The sequence below is a fragment of the Gallinula chloropus genome (genome assembly GCF_964237585.1).
Source record: "Gallinula chloropus genome assembly, chromosome: 18".
Classification (NCBI taxonomy): domain Eukaryota; kingdom Metazoa; phylum Chordata; class Aves; order Gruiformes; family Rallidae; genus Gallinula; species Gallinula chloropus.
This window is the reverse complement of record NC_140103.1, coordinates 7,261,264-7,284,199: the sequence shown is the minus strand read 5'-3', so window position 1 is coordinate 7,284,199 and position 22,936 is coordinate 7,261,264. Positions and strand designations below refer to the sequence as shown.

Here is a 22,936-nt window from a genome sequence, read left to right as displayed (position 1 = left end):
TTTGGGACTGGCTTTGTGGGGTTTGGGGTTTTTTTGAGTAATAAACCCCCAGTAAGTCCAAATCTCATCTTTTTTAACATCATTCACACCCAGGCCCCGTCCACCTTTCATCTTCCTGCAACCAGGAGATGGGCAGGAGCACCATCCTGGAGAATCCTGCACTGGAGGGCTCGTGACCACTGGGACCTACTGGGCTCCGCACGCCTGGTCCAACCTGGCTCTGACCCTGCTCCTCCGGCAGCACCACTGGTTTTGCCAGCACAACTTGCTTTTGCCATCTAGTGGCTGTGCCAGAAAGGCTCAAAAATGGACTTGGGATCCAAGGTGGAGAGGGACAGGGTCAGGGAGGGAAAGGGGGAGCAGAAATGTGTGTGGGGGGGGGAGGAGGGGGGGGTGGGGGGGTGGGGGGGGTGTTTCTTTGTTATTCCAGCAGCTTTTTCCCAGCACATCACAGACCCGCAGGTGACTCAGCGTGTGCCTCTGACACCAAGGTGAGTGCTGGAACTCTGTGCTTGCGAGGCCTGGCCTGAGCACAGAGCCCCAGCCTGGTGCTGCCTGCAGTGCTGCTCGGCTGCCTGTGCTGTATCCAGTGGCCAAAATGCCTCCATCAGCAGCAGAACCCCAACCCAGGGGTGCAAATATCTGGGCGCAGGCACCGAACGTAGGTGCAATAAAGGGGGTTAATACCTGTAGTAACACGGGCTCATTTGATCCCGGGTGGTTTGATCTTGCTGACTGCAAAGCCCACAGCTGCTTCCAGGCTGGTGCTTTAACCCACGCCTGGCCCAGTGAAGCATACTGGGTACCTGTGGCTTCACTCAACCAGTGCCCACGGGGGCTTTGGGGGTCAGGCACAGGCTGCTTTTAACTGGGGGCTGGTGCCAATAGAGCATCAAAGTGCTGCCACTTCTTGTTTTTCCCCCCATACTGCCATTCCTGTTGAATCAGGACAGTGAATCCCATCACCACTTACAGCCACTTTGGGAGTGTTTAAAGCAAACCCTGAGTGCGAAGGGGGCACGATCCCCTTTGCTCGGCTTCTCCAGACAGGGATGAGGGCGAGTGCCCTACCCCATGCCCATAATAACCCCGTCCCCACCCCAAACCCCCCAGCCCCATCCCTCTCCCCCACAGCATCCCGCAAAGCCTCGCCGGCTCCCTCACAGAAGCGGAGCTGGCAGCTTCTGTCGAGATTAAAATACTGCACAGATCTGCTGTGCTTTTGTTTTTAACCGCCTGACTGCATTAGCATTGATTTATTTTTAATACCACCAACCACCTGTGATTTTTTTAAGACATTATTTGTATTTATTCTTTTGGCAGAGGTAATTATAAGGCTGTGCTCAAGCTGCGGCCGCAGGCTGCCAGCCACGCTGGCCCCGGGACCTGGAGTGGGTCTGTAATAATGCTGCACTGGCATCCAGTACTCCCTGCTCCTGCGGAGCTGCGTGTGTTGGAAGGGGCCTGAAGAGGAAAAAGCCTCTTTTTTTGCTTTCCCCCTTTTTTTTTTGCTTTTCCCACTTTTTTTGCTTTTTGATCTTTTTTCTTTTCCCACTTTTTTTGCCTTTTCCTCTTTTTTGGGGGGTTTTTCTCTTTTTTGCGTTTTTCTCTTTTTTTGCGTTTTTGCGTTTTCCAATTTTTTTGCGTTTTCCTTTTTTTTGCGTTTTCCCTTTTTTGCGTTTTCCCCTTTTTTGCGTTTTCCCCTTTTTTGCGTTTTCCCCTTTTTTGCGTTTTCCCCTTTTTTGCGTTTTCCCCTTTTTTTGCGTTTTCCCCTTTTTTTGCGTTTTCCCCTTTTTTTGCGTTTTCCCCTTTTTTTGCGTTTTCCCCTTTTTTTGCGTTTTCCCCTTTTTTTGCGTTTTCCCCTTTTTTTGCGTTTTCCCCTTTTTTTGCGTTTTTGCGTTTTCCCTTTTTTGCGTTTTCCTTTTTTTTGCGTTTTCCTTTTTTTTGCGTTTTCCTTTTTTTGCGTTTTCCTTTTTTGCGTTTTTGCGTTTCCCGTTTTTTGCGTTTTCCTTTTTTTTTGCGTTTCCCTTTTTTGCGTTTTCCCCTTTTTTTGCGTTTTCCCCTTTTTTGCGTTTTCCCCTTTTTTTGCGTTTTCCCTTTTTGCGTTTCCTCTTTTTTTTGCGTTTTCCTTTTTTTGTTTTTTGCGTTTTCCTCTTTTGCGTTTTCCTCTTTTTTGCGTTTTCCTTTTTGCGTTTTCCTCTTTTTTTGCGTTTTCCTCTTTTTTGCGTTTGCCTCTTTTTTGCGTTTTCCTTTTTGCGTTTTTGTGTTTTCCCCTTTTTTGCGTTTTCCTCTTTTTTTGCGTTTTCCTCTTTTTTTGCGTTTTCCTCTTTTTTTGCGTTTTCCTTTTTTTGCGTTTTCCTCTTTTTTTGCGTTTTCCTCTTTTTTTTGCGTTTTCCTCTTTTTTTTGCGTTTTCCTTTTTTTGCGTTTTTTGCGTGTCCTCTTTTGCGTTTTCCTTTTTTTGCGTTTTCCTTTTTTTGCGTTTTCCTTTTTTGAGTTTTCCTTTTTTGCGTTTTCCTTTTTTTTGCGTTCTCCTTTTTTGCGTTTTCCTCTTTTTTGCGTTTTTGCGTTTCCCTTTTTTTTGCGTTTTCCTTTTTTTGCGTTTCCCGTTTTTTGCGTTTTCCTTTTTTTTTGCGTTTCCTTTTTTGAGTTTTCCTTTTTTTTGCGTTTTTGCGTTTCCCTTTTTTTGCGTTTTCCTTTTTTTTGCGTTTTTGCGTTTCCCGTTTTTGCGTTTTCCTCTTTTTTTGCGTTTTTGCGTTTCCTTTTTTGCGTTTTCCTTTTTTTTGCGTTTTTGCGTTTCCCGTTTTTGCGTTTTCCTTTTTTTGCGTTTCCTTTTTTTTGAGTTTTCCTTTTTTTTGCGTTTCCCGTTTTTGCGTTTTCCTTTTTTTTTGCGTTTTCCTTTTTTTTTTTGCGTTTTCCTCTTTTTTTTGCTTTTCCCTCTTGTTTTTGGCTTTTCCCTCTTGTTTTTGGCTTTTCCCTCTTGTTTTTGGCTTTTCCCTCTTGTTTTTGGCTTTTCCCTCTTGTTTTTGGCTTTTCCCTCTTGTTTTTGGCTTTTCCCTCTTGTTTTTGGCTTTTCCCTCTTGTTTTTGGCTTTTCCCTCTTGTTTTTTGGCTTTTCCCTCTTGTTTTTGGCTTTTCCCTCTTGTTTTTGGCTTTTCCCTCTTGTTTTTTGGCTTTTCCCTCTTGTTTTTTGGCTTTTCCCTCTTGTTTTTTGGCTTTTCCCCTTTTCTTTTTCCTTCTTCTTCCCCTTTCCTTTTCCCCTTGAATCTCAACAGACCATCAGCATCCCTGTGAGAGAGCCCACAGACTGTTCACTGCCAACCAGCCTGGGAAACAGGCACAGAGGTTCAAGGTCACAGGCAAAGACAAGAGACCTGCAGGTCGCCCCTTGCCAGCTCGGAGGTTTGTTCCTGAGCCCTGAGTCACCTTGCACACACACACAGCAGCACAGGCACTCACGGAGCAAACGAGCCCCTCCTTTAATTCCACTTGCTTACACTGCTTATTTTTCTCCTGCATAATTATTTTTAAAGGGAAATGTAATTTTGTTTAAGGGGAATGAAGTTTAACACTCCATAAGCTTTGTCTTCTGCAGCCCTCCATCTGGCAAGCTTTTTTTTTTTCCCCTTTTTTTTTTCTCTTAAATTATTTTTAAGCCAGCCCTGTAAATTGTGTGCATTTGAGAGGCACTTCTCATTAAGATGAAATACTTTGGTCTCGTGGGATTACATGTTTTTAAAGAGGAAGTGATACACCCCATCCCTCCACTCCAACCCCCCCCTGCTCAGTACCGAGCTTGTGCCCAGTGCACTCTTGGGCTCTGAACTGGTGTGGCTGGCAGAGCTAATGGGAGGGAAGAGGGGTCAAGAGAGCTCCAAGAGGGCACAGCCAGGACTGGGAAGAAGTGGGAAATCATCTTAGGAAAGGCTTTGTGTGTGTATTTATTTATTAATCTCTAAGTACAGATGGTGGTGGGGGGGAAAGGCTGTCAGACCAAGAGGCATGGGTGTAACTATATATAGATGTACAGCTGTTTCCTTCAGGTGTTGTAACTCAAAAACGTAGGATGATTAATTTTGAAAGTTGAAATGTATAGCAGATTCTGATTACATCTGAGTGTCTATAATTTAGCTACTTAGTAAAATTAACTTGACGTTTTTAGTGAGCTGTGAGGACAATAACGTGTGAAGAGACTGAGGAAGGAGTTTGACTGCGTGCTCTTCCCTTACCTCCCCCGTTTTCAATTTGTGAAGTTTATTTTTAACTTTCCCAATTTTTCTGGCAGCTTTCCTCTAATCCAGGAGAATGAGTTTGCCTCCCCCTGGTGTCAGCCACAGTATCTCAACACCATCAGCTGAGTCCATTGCCCTTGCTGGACTAGAGATGCAAGACCTCAGCAGCCATACCTGGAGCTGGAAGTTCCATCTTGAAAATACAGGTTGACATCTCCAAGGTCCATGAGGGTCCTCAAAGCGTGACGCCCCTAGGAAGGCTGTAGGACCTCCAAACCAACCCATTTTCATACACAGAGAAGGTCCTGCAATAAGGAACAGCAGAACTGGGCTCCCCAAGCCCTGCCTGGCTTCATCCTGGTTTGCCTGAAGAAAGCAAAGGGAGGATGCAACAGCTTTCACCATTTCACACCAAGTAAGTCAGAAGCAAAGCAAGTCACAGGGTCTCTGAGGTATTCACAGGGAGCTGGGTTTCATCAAACTGATGATACTAATTTGAAGGAGCCACAGATTTATTGGGAGGAGAGGATTCGCTCTGGCTTGTCTTACCCCACGTGCTGTGTGGGTACAGCCGGCCCAGAAGTGCCATCGGGGCTGTGACAGTGACCTCCCTCCCCAGCCAGGCTGCAATCCCCACTGATTCATCCTACTGCACCTCCCCCTGGCTGCAGGTGCTGGGCTCTGCTGTGAAACCCAGTGCTCAGACAGCAAAAACCAGAGCCAGAAGGGAAGAGGGAGAAGGTGGGATGGGTGGAGGACAAGGGCAGCACAACCAGGCGTGGTTTCAGTGGTGGTCCCAGGCCTTGCCAAAGTGTGCTGTTATATGTACCAGCATGGGACATAAACACAGGTACTGAGATTGCTTAACATTTAAGAGAGAGTTTTTGTGGTTTTAATGGAAAAATGGATTTCATGGCCACCTATCCTCTCTGCAGGGACCTCGGTGAGGGGTGGGGGATGGGGTTCCCAGTTTCAGCTCAGGACCCCAGGAGACACCAAGCCCTCCACACAGAACACCACAACCACAGCCGTGATTACTCTTCTTTTTAATTGTCTGAATGTAAGTAGTATCTTCAGACCTAAGTTTCTAGCAGGGCAGTCAGAAAGCTCAGCAGCAGGCAGCTTCCAGAAGAATCTTCCAGATGTTTAAAATGCTGTAAAACATTGAGCGTTTCTCCTATTGCTACACAGCAATGACACAGGGCAGGTGGGGCTTTTTAAACCTATGTTCTTTTAGCAGCAGAGAAACAGCTTGGAAGGTGAGTCCCATTCTTCCTTCTTTCAGGACCTGCTTGACTGTAACAACGTTTTATACCATGACAAGTACAAATATAAAATCTTAAAATGAGCAAACTTTAAAAAAAATCAGGATTTTTCTTGGATCCCTCCAGTACCTTGCTTCTGTAATAAATATTAAAAACCATCTTTTACATTACCAAAAATGTTAAATAAGTTATTTACCAAAAGATTTCTTTTTTCCCCTCCCACCCTGGTCACCAGCTGAGTCCATTCAAAGAGCTGCACACACCTTTTTACATCAATAAATAGTAAGGCATAAACAAGCAAACAACCATCACTGGACCAGTCCTTATCCATGGAACTTCTTCCTTCAGAGAATCCTTTTTTTGCTGGTATAGGAGGGTGATTTTTGATTCTCAGCTGGTGGGACCTGGTTACAAAAGAAAGAGTTATTAATTCAAACCCCTGACTTGTCCCTATCCCTGGCCATAACACTGCAGGAGGATTTGGAATAGGAGCTTTTGGGTGCAGCACAGCTTCAAATTAAAGCTGTCTCCTGTAAGCAGAAAGGCTTTTTAATGGCATTGCTTTCTAACTGAAAGGTTATGGGAAAATTTAAGGAGGTAGGGAAGTGATTCTGCCCCTCTACTCCGCTCTCATGAGACCCCCACCTCAAGTACTGCGTCTGGTTCTGGAGTCTCCAACATAAGAATGACTGTTGGAATGGGTCCAGAGGAGGCCATGGAGATGATCAGAGGTCTGGAGCACCTCTCCTATGAAGACAGGCTGAGAGTTGGGCTTTTCAGCCTGGAGAAGAGAAGGCCCTGGGGAGATCTTATAGCGGCCTTCCAGTCCCTTGAGGGCCTGCAAGAAATCTGGGGAGGGACTTTTTAGAAGGGCCTGGAGTGACAGGACGAGGGGGAATGGTTTTAAATTGGGAGGGGGCAGATTTAGATTGGATATTAGGAAGAAATTCTTCACTATGAGGGTGATGAGGCCCTGGCACAGGTTGCCCAGGGAGGTGGTGGCTGCCCTCTCCCTGGAGGTGTTCAGGGCCAAGCTGGAAGGAGCCTTGAGCAGCCCAGCCTGGTGAGAGAGGTGTCTCTGCTCAGGGCAGGGGGTGGGATCTTTAAGGTCCCTTCCAGCCCTGACCACCCTGTGATTCTATGACTAGAAGATGTACAGCTGTTCTGAGTGGAGCAGTGTGAGGAGAAGGATGGGATTTAGGAGTCAAGAAGTGTTTTACATCCTTCTGGGAATAAAGTCTGAACCTTCTGAGAGAAATCAAATCTGAACAGTGATTACTTAAACACTCAAACTAATTTAATACAGTGCAGTAGGAAATAGCTGTTCAGAAAAGCCCTGCCTGTTGGGTCTATGGTTAAACAAAAAGCACCACTAGTTATTAACACACAAAGACAAGCTTTAACTGAGGGTGCCTTTTGTGAACTTATTCAGCAGACAGGTTATTGGACTGTGATCTGCTGAAAATAAAGTCCTGGAAGATGACAGACATGAATATTAATCTAGGGGAAGCATCAGAGGAGAGAGGGTTTAGCTGTTTACATGGTCAGTCATAAAAGTCTAATTTAAACATCAAACATTGCAGAACATTTATCATACTAAACTGCTGTCACCCAGACTTGATTAGGTAGTGAACCTAAAGCAAATCAGACTAATTTTGCAAAATACTACTGACACAGCAATGCAGGGTTCTAATGAGTATATACCAAGGAACTAAATGCAAGCACAAATTTTACTTACTTCCAGGTTTCCTCGAGCCTTCTTCAAGACATCGTGAGTCAGCACCACTGGAAAAGAAGAGGAGATGAAAATAAAGAACATTCCACAGCCTTTCTACAGCTCCTGTTCAAGGCTTATGAGCTGGTATTACACAGTGTAAGAACTCTCACACAGTGCCAGGCACCCCCACAGCCCCCACAAACCTCCAGCCTCCTTACACACCACCACCCAGAGCTGTTACCCCTCCTCTGCCCCATGCAGAAGCTCAGGCTGATGTACAAAGTCCAGTTGCACAAAGCCAAAATTCAGGGGTAATATTCTCCAAGCACAATTAGGGAAGAGCAGACATCAGTGGGGACCAGAGGGCAGGTCTGGGAGTGCCAGGGCTGGAATACCGTTTCCTACCCCCCCAGCCCACATTCCATCTAGTGCATCATCTGTCTTTCCAATCTAAACATCAGGCAAGTGTTTTCAAAGTCTTTCTACCACACCAAGAATGAGACATGGGCAACCACACAGAGCTCAGGAGGGCACTGAAAGCCCCAGAATTAACAGCCCCCTGCAATACTGACCCGGTTCTCTCAATCTAAGTCATCAAAGGGGGACTTTTGGTTACTGTTAAGGAGAGATTGTGCCTGATCTAACTATAATTTGATATATTAGGTAGCCCACTCAGGCAGGGGAAGAAGAGGAGGGGCAAAAAAAATGGCATTGTGAAGAGGTGATGGGGGACGATGGGCTGGGAAGGGGACAGATGGCAAAAGGTGTCAGCCAGCTCCTCCAGCAGTTCAAGGACAATGCAACCCAGATATGCTATGGGGAAATCATGTCAGTGGCTTGCTCTGAAGGGTTCCAAGTTTCCTCTGTTCATCCAGCTCGTTTGCCTCTGTGGGGACAGCATGAGACCTGCTGAACAGAGGAGGGGATTCTTCTAAACAAAACTGATATTTAGAAATGTCAGGTTAAATATGTGATTCTCTAATCTGTGTCAGCTCCATAACTGCTGAAAAATACCATTCACAAGTACCAATTTAAGATTCCAGTCTCAAAAATAAACAATTTAGCCATAATAAAGATTTTTCATTACAATAATAAGAACCCAACAACTCCAAGGGTAGAGCTGTCATGAGATAATTATACCCTTGGCAGATTACTGCAATTTGGCACTGCATTGTTACATGTTCAGAGGTTCAGATGAGGTTTATAAGCAATGAGTTCTCTCGCCAGAGAAAGCACACAGAAGACTCAGAGCCACAAGAATGTTCCAGTTTCTGCCTCTAAATATATTTAGGACTGCTCAACTAAATAACAGAGGGAACCTGAATATCCTCAGTGGAGTGGCCAGCTAACAGGATGTTTGGAGAATGAAGGCAGGCAAGGTCACCTACTGCAATGCCTTTGCTTTCTTACTAGTGAAAGGATAAAGGAAGAAATAACAAAAACAAGTGTAAGCATCCTAACAAAATCCAGCAGCTTCATCTGATCCACCAGTTTTGTTGCATGCTTGGTCAGGAATTTGTGTAGGGATGCAATTTAGAAACATTTCTGAAATTGCTCTTTAAGGCAAAGGTAACTTGACATCCATAATTCCCATAATCAATGAAACTTAGGGGAAATCGTATCTAGGTCTTTCTGTGTAGCAGAGTGCTCTCTGCTCATATGGAACTCTGCTAGCAAATTCATTTCACCTGGCAAACTGGATTTTTCTAAATCAAAAATATTAAATTCAGTACATGAAGAGAATTTAGAGGATGTGACACTAATAGTGAAGCTGCTGCTAGCCAGGCAGTACTTTGCATTAAAGAGATTTCAGAAAATGCAGGCTTCATTTTATTAGGACCTAGTTCAGATGAGGTTGAATGCCCTGAAAAGGAGTGAGTAAAAGGGGGAGATGGGCTGTTTTCTTTTCTGAAAGCAGGGGTGGAGAAAGCAGCTGTGGAGACAACATCTTGGTAAAATCTCTGATTTACACTGCCCAGCCCTATTGAAATTACCCTGTATGTCTGCTATCTCACTGGCACTAGGAGCTGACCAAACCAAACCAACAAATCTACCCCAGGGATATTATTTGGACAGACATAAAAGAATAGCTTTGATTTTTCTATGACAACCCCCAACTGAGCTATTTAATTTTAAAACCTAGATGAATTACTGATCACACAAGTGCCCTTCTGGCACAGACTAATGAGTCCTTTAGTCCCACTTCTGAAGAGCAGGTAAGGATGAATTTATTTATTTTTTTAACACTTAAATCCTCCTCCTGCAATACACATATTGCCATAGCATGAAGGTAGAGAAGAGGTTAGCTCCATTCAAATCCTTTCTGATGAGTGATTAAACTCTAAAGCAGAAGAGATGGATCTCTTAAAAACAGTCACCTGGCTTAACCCAGCTACAACATAGCCCATGTCCCACTTGCTTTCATGTTTCCAGATAATTTTCAAGATATGGCTGCTAAGGATAAAATATAATTTCATGGCACGTCCTGATTTCCTTTAAAAACAACACATGGTAAGCTTTTGTTTCCCTGGTGCTGAGCCTTCTGTTCTCTTGTGCTTCTCAGTCTGGTGTGGAGCGTTAACCAAGCTCCTTTGCTGCTGCTTTGGCTTTTCCCAGGGTTCAGCTATCCAGAGGGATACAGGCAACAGAGGGGCACCTCTAGAAAAATCTAACAGCCTAATTCCACATTTAATCAAGTCTGAGGAAAAACCACAATTTTGAGAAAGACAACATCAAAACCTTTGGCTGGACCAGTCTGTAGCAGCACTGCCTTTGCCTGTCAGGAGCTGCTGTAGGACAGAAAAGTGGGGAATGGCAGTGTCTGAAACGGAGTAACTCGAGCAAATTGGTGGCGTTCATGGCAGCCATGTGGACTGACACATTATCAGTGGGTTGTGTAAAGCCCTGAGCTGCTCCTCACATTATGCTCTGCAGCCTTTGGTCATTGGGCAACTTCTTTGCATTTGAGTGAGATTGCATCAGTCCTGTACAGTTGGAACCTTGTGAATTGTTTGTCACTAAGAACTAGGTGCACACAACACCAGTCAGAGCAACTGCAAAAATAACAGGTGCCTGTATTCATTTTGGTGATTCTGCAATTTTAGAGGTACCCCAGACTACAAAAATAAAAAGGCAGTAACAAACCATACACTTACACTGGTCAATGATGACTTTCTCCATGTTCTCCTTCAGCTGGTTCGTGGAGTGCAAGCGTTTGACTGTGCTGTGTAACTTCTTCTCTTGCTCAGACAGTTTCTTGCGCAGTCGAAATATTTCTGCTTTCATTCCTTCATCCTAAATTGAGAGAAGAAAATATTATATTACAGCATTATAGAAAAGTACTTGGTACACTGTTGGCTGCTAAATACTTTGGTACAAGAGCCCTCAAGCTTCCTTAGAGTATGAACAACTGAGACACCACCAAATTCCTGTCCTTCCCCATTACACCCCCAATGATACACGGATTCTATGGCATCTGCCAAGAGACAACTACAATTCCTAGCTGGCTTTTGGTGCAATTAATTTTTCTGCTACTCTCAGAATCCCCTTAACACCAGCACCTATTTTACTTTTAAACCTTCAGTCCTCTCTTCTTTTTTTTTTTCCCCTTAACTAGGAAATACAATGAAGGCCAGTGCTATGGGATCAGCAAGTATCCCATCTGCCAGGCACAGGACTTGCAGCTTCCTTCTCCAGGGTTCTAGGAAGAGCTGGTGCTGCCTTTATCAAGGGCTGAAAGGCATTGTACAAACAGCCAGGACACTCCTAGTTAGCTGACTGTCATTATTCAAGGCTCAGTTTTCACCACCAATTCCAACTAAGTTATGGTTAGTAGCTTTTCAAACGGGACTAAGAGCAGCCCTGGCATCTGCCAGTATCACTGATCTGCAGCCTCTCCCAAATGTAAGTCTGTATGTTTAGCTCAGTGTTGTGCCACTTGTTAAATAACAGAATCTTCTAGAATTCGCCCCTAGCACTTAGCTCTTCAGAAGAGCTGAATACTCACGACTCCTGTGGGGCTGAAGAGAAGGCACTGAATGCTCAGTGTCTTTTAGAATCGAGCTTCAAGAGATACTCTTTCTTATATTGCATTTAAGAGATCAGAAGCAATCTAACATCCTTAAGATCTCGGGATGTTGGATAACAAACTCAAGAACAGATTCTATTAGACTCTAATTAGGCACATCCTGGGAACTCAGACCCCCCCCACATCGAGGTCCAGTTCTGAGAAGTGACTGAGCCAGATCACGAAGGCACAGATCAATATGATGGCAAAGCATTAGGTGCATCACACATCATACACTGAAAGACCTGTGTGCATGCATATGTTGTGTTCCAATACTGCAACTCAACACAGAGCTGGCTATACAGAACATACACATATGGATAAAAATGGCAGTACACACACTTGTCACAACATCCTAAACCAGGGCTGAAACATCACTGAAGTGTATTGGACAGCACAGCTCCTTCTTACTGCTTTTGTCATTTTACATGTTTATGGATGTCAGAAAATAACAACAAAAATGTTACTAACATTTATATATCAAATGTTTACTTTCCTAAAGTTGCTGGGAGGGGTTTTCCCCAGTGATATCCTGCCTCCTTTAAGAAACACATACAAAACCCTCTGTGAAAACACTTCAGATTTATTTTAAAGCCAGAGTTTGAAACAGTTTCACTACTGAGTGGTAGTATTATGACAGTATAGATAATTCATTCCTCATTCAGTTTACTTCCATTCATTTGCATACAGCAATCGTTTTTAGTTAAAATGTTATAAAACTCATCTCAGGGTTTTGTCACACTTTTAAAAAAGCATCTTATTTTACAGCTTAGGCATCAAAAACCTAAAAGGAAAATGTTGCTCAGATTGCATCAAAGTTGCTTTAGTTTCTGTTGCTACTAGTATGTACATAATCAAATTGAATTTGGTTCTGTAATGGGGAGTCCAAACATTTCCTTGCTGAAATGGAATGTGTGCCACATGCCTAGGTGTCCTGAATATCATGTCACAGGGGTCCAGATTACATCTTTAATATCAAGTATTTTGTAAATAAACGCCCTGCTGTACAATGAGATCAGGATAGAGCCAGCACACATTCAGCCTCAGCCTTCAGCGATGAGAGCGTAACTAAATCCCTGTGTCCAGAGACTGGGCATCCTGTGCTCATGATTCTCCAAAGATTTTCCCAAATGATATGTCCCTAACTAGTGTGCCTTCCTTGACAAATTACAACAATTTAAAAAAAACCCAAAACAGAATTACAGACTCATTAGGTTGGAAAAGACCTTTGAGATCAGAGTCCAACCACATCTGTCATCTACTAATCCATATCCCTGAGCACCTCGTCTACCCGCCTTTTAAACACATCCGGGGGTGGTGACTCAACCCCGTCCCTGGGCAGCCTGTTCCACATCCTGACAGCCCTTTCAGTGAAGAACTTTTCCCTAATGTCTGATCTGAACCTGCCCTGGCGCAGCTTGAGCCCATTCCTCTTTGTCCAATCACCTGTCACTTGTGTGAAGAGACCATCACCCATCTCTCTACACCCTCCTGTCAGGTCAGTATAGGTGGGGAGAAGGTCTCCCCTCAGCCTCCTCTTCCCCAGGCTGAACACCCCCAGCTGCTCCTTGGAAGGTTTGCTCTCCAGCCCCTTCCCCAGCCTGGTTGCCCTTCTGTGGACTCGCTCCAGGACCCCAACATCTTTCTTGTAGTGAGGGGCCCAAAACTGAACAACCCAACCCAACCCAACATGAAACATCTTAGTACCTGAGTGCCATGAGCAGTACCATGTACAGCTTTCAGCGGGAGGGAAACTCTCCAGAGAAGTTTCAGCGACCGTGCGGCCTCTTCCAGGACCTGCTGTACTCTGTGAATGTTCACAGAAGAGCTGTGCAGTGACGCTGGGTCTGGTACCTGCATCATAGGATTGGAGACATGTTCTATTTTATGCTTAAAACATTACGGAAATGTAATCCTAATTAAAGGTTGGATTCCAGTTGTTATGAGTTCATATTCAAGATGATGTACGCAGCCACTGTGTGCCACAAGAGCTAATTTGTTAGTTTACAGAGCCTGCTGCATTATGCATCACCTGAGAATTTCAGGAAGGGAGGGGATTTACCCTAATCAATAGCCACGATTAATAATAGATTATACTTCCTAGATGTGCTATGCCACATGGTAATAGGTGGCAACTCTCTTCCTTCTCCATTTGCATTTCGTGTCACATTATTTGAAAGTCAAATGATTACAGACATCAATTTAAGCAATATAGATGTTTCTTCCTTAGCAGACCCTTTAAACTGTTCCATTTAATGCTAAAATAGCTATCAGGACACACATAAAATGTTTTCCTCTGCTGACAGATGAGAAAACCAAATTGAAGAAATTGCATAAATGTGAAATAAAGGAGGGAAAGAATGCAAGAGAGGCAAATGAATTACCAAAGCAATGGTGATCCAGAAGGGGAAGGGTAATGAAAGAAAGGCGTTCACGGTTCCTGCCCCATGCAGCATATCATCTGAGTAGTTATTTAGCTTTGTTATCTAACCAGAATCCTCCTGTCACATAAAATATCCCATTTGCAAAGTAGTTGGAAACTTCACTGATGTAAAGCTTGATGGGAAACGGCAAATTGTGAAACTTACTGCTTTTATCTTTACACCAACAAAACAAGTTAAAAGCTTAGAGAGATTACTCTTTCAGTCATCATCAGTATCTTAACTAGGTCATTTGAAAACATACAATACTTCAGAGAGTCTTAAGTGTCATTCAGACATCATTTGGCTGTGTGAGCACACATGTGATACCACAAAAAGAATTTCAGAACTGTTGAAGACTGCATCTTCAATAGCTTTAACTAATTGTAAGTAGAAGAAAACAAATAAAAAGCAGCATTAATTTGTCCATGCAGTTAAGACCTTCTGGACTTGGAGAAGCAGTGAGCCTGTTGGGCTTTTTTACATTTATAAGACCATGAAATCACATGGGTGAAAAAGGCCTTCATCAGTCACCTAGTTTACTTCCCCACTCCAAGGCAGGAAAGCATCAAGTGAAGTTTTTCAACCATTCACAAGATCTGCTCTTACAAGCACCTCCAAGAACCGTGTCTCTCAGCACCACCCATTCTACCACTTCACTGATTTCACCAGCAGCACGTGGTGCCCAAAACCTGATTCAAGCCTCTCCTGTTGTGCTTCAGATTTCTTAGTTCTTAATAGCTGCTACAGATTAATTTGCTCGTAGATTAATTGCCAGAGATTAGCTGCACAGATTGTTCCTTCCCTTTTGCTGAAGCTCGTAGGCAGACTTGTCTTACTCAACCCAGTCCAGACACGCTGCCATTAATTACACCCAGAAATTAACAATACTGAAGACGAAAAAATTAGGTAAGTACAAACTAGCTGTTCTCCTCCTTCTACAGGAGAAGAACTGATGTTATTCAGTAAAAGGCAAACTTCTCACTGGTTTAGGAATGACCGTGTTTAAGACTACAGCAAGAGCACAACAACTTGACACTGCTGTGTCACACACTGGAATGGAACAAGTATTTTCCAGGGAAAGGGACCCATGAGGATCATCCAGCCCAACTGCCTGACCAGGTCAGGGCTGACCAAGTTCAAGCATACTATGTCTTAGAGGACAGTATTGGATCATTAAGGAGATACTCGAGTTTCTAGAGAAGCTACTGATACTGCTAATGTGTAAAACTGATACCAGGAAAAATATTGAAAAGCTTCCCTCCTATGCCACAACCTTCATTAGCATACATCAATCATTAATGTACATTATCACCTGGTGTTACAAAGGGGCTGAATACAAGGAAGCAGGGAGCTTTATCAGCTCTATCCGATTTCCTTTAACTGTCTCAGATTTCCTGGGTCTATCCCAAGCCTTCACTACAAGAACATCTCCTTAACTATTTTTATCCTTAGGTTACTGATACACACACCTCCCCCCGAGCTTAAGTCCTTTCTACAGCACTTGGAAGTTTTATCTGGAGTTTTTATCTGTTGTTATTTTTGTTTGGTGTTTTTATCATTTTAAGTGTAAGCATCACCAATTTCCACAGTAAAAGCAGGTAGTTTCACCTCATTTCAAGTTGCAAATAAACATGAGATTGCTTATTAAAGAACCAGAGTTAACTAATGTATCTGCAGCCTCATTAACCCAGAATCACAAAGAGGTGCCTGCATCTAGATGAGACTCAAGACTGTCAAGGCTGAGATGTCCCAACAGACAGGTGCTGTCTGGTGCTTGTTGCACCATCAACTTAGCTCTCTGCTTTCATCACCCAGACATTCTGCACCTCCAGGTAAAACTCACCCTCCTCTGACAGCTTTCACTGTTTACCTTTATTCCAGGCTCCTGCAGTTTCGTACCAGTGACCTCTCTTAAAGAAATCTCCATCTCTGCTAAAACCTGTTGCCCTTCTGAGATCTGTTTCCTCAGAGCATTGTAGTCCTCAATTAAGCCAAGGACGTGGCGCCCATTTTTGTCTGCCCACATACGGTGTCCGGGCACAAGACGAGGGGTACACGCCGTGCTGGAAGATGAAGTGCTGCTGCAGTGTGAAGTGCTGTCTAAATCATCCTTAGAGGCCAAGTGCGTACCTGGGACAGAGAAAAAAAGAGTTGTTTTGTTTTTTTCTCCTCCTAACTGACACTGGATTTCTCTCAAACAGCAAGTCTGGGATTCTGGGAACACACACTGTTTAGACACTTCTGTTTTCACTAGTGAAATGCAATGTTTCTGTAGCTCACAAAAGTTTCTGCTGGTAGCAGGGCATTTTTCTATATATAAAATAGATTTTCTGTACATAATGGGACAAGAAAGAGTTTATTGGTAGAAGTTAACATCTCCTTAACTAATTTTAACCTTTGTTCCTTTATTTTTCACTGATGCTGCATTTGGACTTGGGAAGCCAGGAAACCCAGCTAATTTTCTAGTACCACATCATGTATCTTCCAGTATTGACCTACATTAATCTTACTAGCATCCATCTAAAGTTCTAGACATCTCCCAAAATCAAAACATAGTCAGAGTATCTACAATGCATCCTGATGAAAGCATTTTAATCAACAAATGTAGGGTTCCCATTAACTCCACAAAAGCATGACCCTCTCCACAGATGTACCATGCTTGAGATCATATCTGTATCCCCCTTCTTCAGACCTCCTGAATTCCCCAAGTACCTATGAGTAAAGCCTCATCACAGCACACCCAGAAAGCTAACAATTTCAGCAGCAAGGAACAGCCTTCTCATGCCCTCTGTATCCCATGCACATCTGTATCAGGACAATAACCTAACCCCAAGTGTAAACACTACATTTTCCCTGATTTGCTGCAACAGAATCACTTAACAGTGATTGAAATAAAGGTAAAGTATTCCTCAAGGGCAAAAAGGGGACAACTGATTTATACAAAGACCATTTAGTGCACATATTGATCACACTTGAGCAATACACAGTCACCCCTAGCAAACGCTGGAGAGCTCAGCATTAAAAAAAGAACCCTCAGGTAAGCAAAATTTATAGCAATTTAATGTAGGCATCCTTCCATCCCAGAGCTGGTCTGCCAATGCTTCTCTGGAATGAAAAGGAAGCGACAGTTGGAGGCTGTAGGACAATGCAGGTGCGTTTCACCTCCCTGCACACTACCAGCTCTAACAGGAAAGGGATTTGAAAGGCTGATGGGCAGGTCCCAAATGTAGAGCTCACATACAGCTCAAATTCAGTTGCAGCACCTCCCCTACAGAGAGGGTGAGGTAGCTGGGCTTGTTCAGCCTGGAGAAGAGAAGGCTGCGGGGGGATCTCATTGCAGCCTTCCAGTGCCTGAAGGGAGCAGAGAAACAGGAGGGGAATCAGCTTGTTAAAGGGCACACAGTGGCAGGACAAGGGGGATGGATCAGGTACTTAGGGATATGGTTTAGCACAGGACGGGAATGGTTGGACTTGATGATCTTAAAGATCTTTTACCAACCTTGTGATTCTGTGATTGAAGCTAAAGGATGGAAGGGTTAGATGAGATATTAGAGGGAAGTTCTTTACAGGGAGAGTGGTGAAGGGCTGGAATGGGTTGCCCTAGAGAGGGGGTGAATGCCCCATCCCTGGGGGTGTTCAAGGCCAGGTTGGATGGGGCCCTGGGCAACCTTGTGTAGCTCCAGGCCTGGAGGTTGGTGGCCCTGCCTATGGCAGGGGGTTGGAACTCTGTGATCCTTGGGGTCCCTCCCAACCCAGACCATTCTGTGATTCTATGATTTTATACTGTATGAGGCCTTAAGAGCATCTTTAAAGAACAAAACACAGGTTCTACAGCATAACAAAAGCACGTATGGCACAGTACCATTCACTCCTGCATAATGCTGAGATTCTTGTTTGAAAAGATAGTTGATATTCACAGCTGACGCTGATCTCACTTCCTCTCTCTTTTCTTTGGAAAGCTGTTCCTCTAATTTTTCATGCAGAGACTTGTTTGTCTCTATGCTTCTTTCAAGCTGCACTCGCAAACTCTGTATTTCAGTCAATAGTTCATGTAAGTCAAGTGGATTATTCTGATCCTTTCGGAATTCTTCTTCCGATGCATCACATCTGGGATCTGAGAGAATTTCAAAAGAAACACTTAGCATTTTTAACAATTAAAATAATATTAACCTTTCTCAGAATGATGAGCAAGCAAATTACAGCCTGCTTTATCCTCAATATTTAGAATGAACTACAAACAGCATTAAAATAATGGTTTGACAAAAAAGCAAGTCTTAATTGCTTCTACCCTCAAAAGATTTAAAGAGACAAAAATTATTTTTCACTTTGTCCATAAAAGCCAGTAAGTCTCATGCCAAAAGCAAAAGGATATAATAAAAAGAGAATGAAGAGGATTTACACAATTTGAAGTGCATTAATGCACAGTCTGGAGAAAGAAAAAGGAATGGGCAATCTCAGCGTGTGGAGGAGGGATGGAGTAGAATTGGAGTTTAATTTTATACACAGCAGAAAAAAGAAGAAAATAGTGATCACCTGGCAACCAGAGGAACAAATTTGAACCTGCAAAAAGCAAGGGCTGTGTTCATCTCTTCATAGAAGGAGGTCATACACAAACAATTCCACGTATTCTTCCATGCTGATATCAAACTCTTTTCCTGACAGTGGGAGGGGGCTCAACTGTAGGAGGAGGGTGCTGCTACTCTCTAACTACACTACAGGGAGAATTCCATCCCTAAGCCAACTTTGTTTAAAGCCTTATGCCAAGAGGGCTCTTCTGCTGCTGGGCATGAAACAGTGATGGCAGGGCACAGTATTTAGAGGAGCACGAGGGAAAAAAACCGAACACACCAACAACTTCTACAGTTCTACAAGAACTTCCAATGGGAAATTAGCTGGATCCTGTAATGAGTATGCAGTAAGGAACAGCACTGCACTTTCTGACCAAACCTTATACAGTGGTATAGGCTCCTTAAAAAGGGCAGGAAAAACTTGTTCCTCTAAGTTTCAGTCCTACCCCTCACCTTTACTGACAGAAAGGCAGATAGGAAATTATTAAAGGTCTCCTTCAAAAAGCAGGGCCAGCACTCCTTCCCAGCCCTAGAGAGAAGGCACTACCCTCATATTCAGAGAGAAAGTACAAGCTACCAGAGAGAACACTACCTGTGAGGATGCAGCAGCATGCATTTAGATGACAAGTAAATATCTAAGACCCCCAGGAAGCTTATCCAGCCCAAGCCATTGAATCATCAATATTTTTTTTAGCTTAGCTAAAGAGATAAAGGAAACGTGGGTGTGCCTAGTCAGGGTGTATCACACATCTCAACCTCACAGTTCCACCCCTAAATAAAAGGCAGCATATCACCATCACGTTGTCAGTTCTCCTTCGCATAGCAGAGACAACCAGAAACAAAGGAACGGTGACCCCCAGCCCTACTGTCCTTTGACAAGATCATATTCAGGGAGGAAAGGATTGCAAGGGCTAATGTTAAAGAAATAATTGTGTAGTTATACCTGTCCTCTTTCTTCTTGCTTCTTCCAACTTTTCATAAACCTTGATCTCAGTTCGGAGTGACTGCAGTAACTTCTCATTCTCAGAGAGCTGATGTTGCTTTACATTAACTTCTGTTTGCAACCTGCCAAGTCCCAAAAAATGGCAGAGTTAAAAGTTATTCTTTTAAATCCTTCATTACAAACCCTAAACTCTAAATTCCCCTTTCCTCCATAATTCTTCCCTTGCCTTTTGAATTATATCCATGCCCCTCATTAACGTTAACGACCATGACTAAACACATGCTTGTCACATTGACAATTTTCTTCTCCAAACGTAGGTCTGAACGTGGACAGAAATCAATACCTGTTTAATTCGTTACGACTGCTGTAAATCTGACAGGTCAGGTATCTGGTTTCATCCTCCTTTTGGCCAATTTGCTTTTGCAACCTTTCATTTTCTTTCTTGATGCATTCATAATCCTCATGAAGATGCTCAAGGATTGCATTCTTTTTAGAAAGAGATTCTCTTAACTTTTCATTTTCCTTTTGTTTATCTGAAACAAGAAGAAACACAAGGCATTTGCAATGCCCACAGCCCACTAAAGCTACACTTTTTAACAAAACCACCTTCTTTAGAGACTGTCAGGAAGTAACAGGAGCTCTTGTGAGTTTTAGGGTTTTGGTATTTCAATTCTCTGATGACTTTTGCTAGATGCATTTTCTATAACATGAAATATTCAACACCCACCCTTCCCCAGGACTCATAAAGGCTCAATAAAAACCTGTGGGCAGCCTTTTATGCCAAACGCACCCAACACCTCTCAGAATTTGGTCAGAAGGGCAGTATTCAACACCTACTGTCACCAGAGTCCCAAAGCAGGCACATGAATTTTACAAATCCTCACAAAAATAAGGAATTTGACTTCTCTTTAGGAAGTAAAGGACCCAGTAAAGGTTGTTCCTGGGAATGTTGCATCCATGTTCTTCTGTGTCAACGGAAAACCCTCTGTCCTCTCCTTCCAACCCCATTCATCTGCCCCATCAATCACAGCAGTCCTCCTGGCCTTCAGACAAGCAACTTCCCCAAACTGGTTCCCTGACAAAGAATTGCTGATAGACAAGTGAGCATTTTGAGACAGTAACATTCAGAGAGGCTCGGGGGGACCCCAAGTTTGTTGAGACTCCACATTTTAGCATTGGAAAAGGAGGCAGCAACTTTGGCAAAGAGACAGCATGAAGGAATTATTCCATCTCCCAACAGTTAGAAAATCATTCTCTCATCGTCAGTAGTCTCACTGAAAGTGCATGAAAGTGGTAATCCCCATGTGTTAGTAACAATGTGCATCATCAGTCCCTCACTACTGAAGGGCTAAGACTTGATAGAAAACACCTGAGACCAAAACACGCAGGAGGCATCTAAGAGGCTTTTCCTTCTCTAGTGTATCCAGGAATAAAAAGGAAAAAGCAGCTCACAAACTCCAGAGATACTGACATTGTTTTTAAACACCAGGGTGGCAACGGTCTGTTCATCATGGGTCTTCAAAAAAAGAAACTCTGGTGTTATCAGATCATATTGTCAACCGTGGAAACAAACAAAAGCAGGAATATATTAAGTTAAAAGTAGAAGTGGAACAAACAGATAAACCCCAAGATGCACCAAAACAGATCAGAGAGTACATGACTCTGGAAGAAGCATCAGTGCTTTTCCACAAACAGTCCAAAAACAGAGACAACTAGAACCTAATTGTGGCTTAAGCCAACCTACTTGGTGAGTTGTTGGGTTTTCCTGAGGGAAGAGGGAAGAATTTGTACAGGTGTGAAAACAAGGAAAGGTTAAAATTATTCTGAGATTGCAAGTCCTTCCAAATGGATTCCTCCAATTCTGTCCTCTTGTAAAGTGTTTCCAAAAAGACCATGACTTGACCTGTCCAGTCAAGCCTGTCACAGACTTCTGAGCCTAAATGTAATTAGTTTGCTTCCCTTGGCAACAGATCAGTTCTGTACCAAACAGGTTCAGTTTCTGCAATAATACTAGTTTATGGCTCTTCTTCCTTCTTTTTTCTTCTAGAAGGCCTCAGAATGGAAGTGTGAGGAAACAAGGAGCAAGGAAATGGCAGTAAAAGGAACAGGGGGAGGAGGAAAGAGAATGTCTAAAAAGAAAGGAATGCAAAAAGAAGAATGGAGAAATGAGAGTATCAAATGGCAAATGCTACAAAGATACACAAAGAAGGAGCATAAGTGCTACCCCAGTTTGGGTGCTTATGCTTGAGCGTGGAATTTCAGGGGTGGAAAGAATCATTAAGTGAGTTTAATGAAGGGACTGTTGGTGTTTCATTGGTTCCCAGTTCTGTTTTCTGAGTTGCAGTCCACTCCTGTAAAGCACAATTTTATATTTTTACCTCTGGATCCTTTTGCAAGCATTGCATTCAGAACTTGATTCTGCTTCCTCAGGAAATGTATTTCAGAAGTCAGAGAATTATGCTGCTCTGAGCCATGGATAAAAATGTTTGCAGAACCTATAAATATATACATAAAAGATGATTTATGAGTCATCTCTAGGTCATTAAAGATTAAACTTTCCAGACAAGAACAATTTAAAAAATTGCAGAAAAACATGTTATGAAAGATATTTCTCCCTTATACATTTTGAAGGTTATCCCTACAGACTAAAAGGCAGTTCAGGTTAATGCCAAGTAATCCAAAGCCCTGCAGCACAAGTACCTCTCATTGCTGGGCAGCCATGTCCAAAATTGCAAAATTATCCCTGGCAGTCTTTACTTATCAGCTATAATTCCAACAGGACAAAATGCAGGAGGATTTTGTGACATTGCTATGCCTTGAAAAGAACACAAACTGTAGGAAGGCAAACCATGTATTTCAGCCTTACTCTGTTCATAGTCTGCTGTATTTAATGTCACTGTTGCAGAGGACCACCAGAGTCAAGACACTAACCCACGGTGGGTAATGTAGGAAGTAGTGTCAGTAGTTTGGTAACACATTTGTTACCACACCAATCTAGAGCATAAGGCTGGAGTCGCTGTCTTTGGCTCCACCAACAAACTGAGAATCCATTTACCATCACAGGGATGAAGACTCATCCCTCTTAGATTTACCATTTAGATATCTGCACCAGGTTGATTAACCTACAGCTTCCATCAATAGTCACGGGGAGAAATGAGCACCTCCAGAGAGCAGCTCATCCAATGAGGGCCACAAAGATGATTAAGGGCCTGGAGCAGCTCCCCTGTGAGGAAAGGCTGAATGAACTGGGACTGTTCAGCCTTCAAAAAAAGAGGGCATCTGATCAATGGCTACCAATATCTGAAGTGTAGGAGACAGGGGGAAATGGACAGCCTCTTCTAAGTGGTCTGTGGGGACAGGACAAGGGGCAAAATGGCCTCAAGTTGGAGCCCAGTAAGTTCTGCACCAATATGTGGAAGAGCTTCTTCACAGTGAGGATGACAGAGCCCTGGGACAGGCTGCCCAGGGGGTTGTGGAGTCTCCTTCTCTGGTGATATTCCAGACCCACCTGGACAACACCTGTGCAACCTGTCCTAGGGACCCTGCTTTGGCAGGTGGGTTGGACTCAATGGTCTCTGGAGGTCCCTTCCAACCCCTACAATTCTGAAAGTCTATGATGTATCCTCTACAGACCTCTCTGTGCCCCTGTCCTCCGAAGAGATGTATTTCTCTGTGGTGCCTCCATGAGAAACTCTGGGTAACCAGCACAGATTTAGATGTCTGAC

At 43.4% G+C, this 22,936-nt stretch overlaps 1 protein-coding gene across 1 annotated transcript in view; it reads right to left on the bottom strand.

The window, feature by feature from the left end:
• Positions 1 to 5,325: 5,325 nt before the first annotated feature.
• CDK5RAP2 (CDK5 regulatory subunit associated protein 2) overlaps positions 5,326 to 22,936 on the bottom strand; it is a gene marked incomplete at its 5' end in the record, with an annotated part of 84,338 nt that continues 66,727 nt past the window's right edge. Inside the window, 9 exons of the mRNA XM_084272568.1 lie at positions 5,326 to 5,898; positions 7,233 to 7,279; positions 10,367 to 10,505; positions 12,985 to 13,131; positions 15,571 to 15,830; positions 17,563 to 17,814; positions 19,212 to 19,333; positions 19,555 to 19,744; positions 21,590 to 21,706. Coding sequence (XP_084128694.1) covers positions 5,839 to 5,898; positions 7,233 to 7,279; positions 10,367 to 10,505; positions 12,985 to 13,131; positions 15,571 to 15,830; positions 17,563 to 17,814; positions 19,212 to 19,333; positions 19,555 to 19,744; positions 21,590 to 21,706 — 1,334 coding nt within the window. The 3' untranslated portion in view covers positions 5,326 to 5,838. The remainder of the gene's footprint in view (positions 5,899 to 7,232; positions 7,280 to 10,366; positions 10,506 to 12,984; positions 13,132 to 15,570; positions 15,831 to 17,562; positions 17,815 to 19,211; positions 19,334 to 19,554; positions 19,745 to 21,589; positions 21,707 to 22,936) is intronic.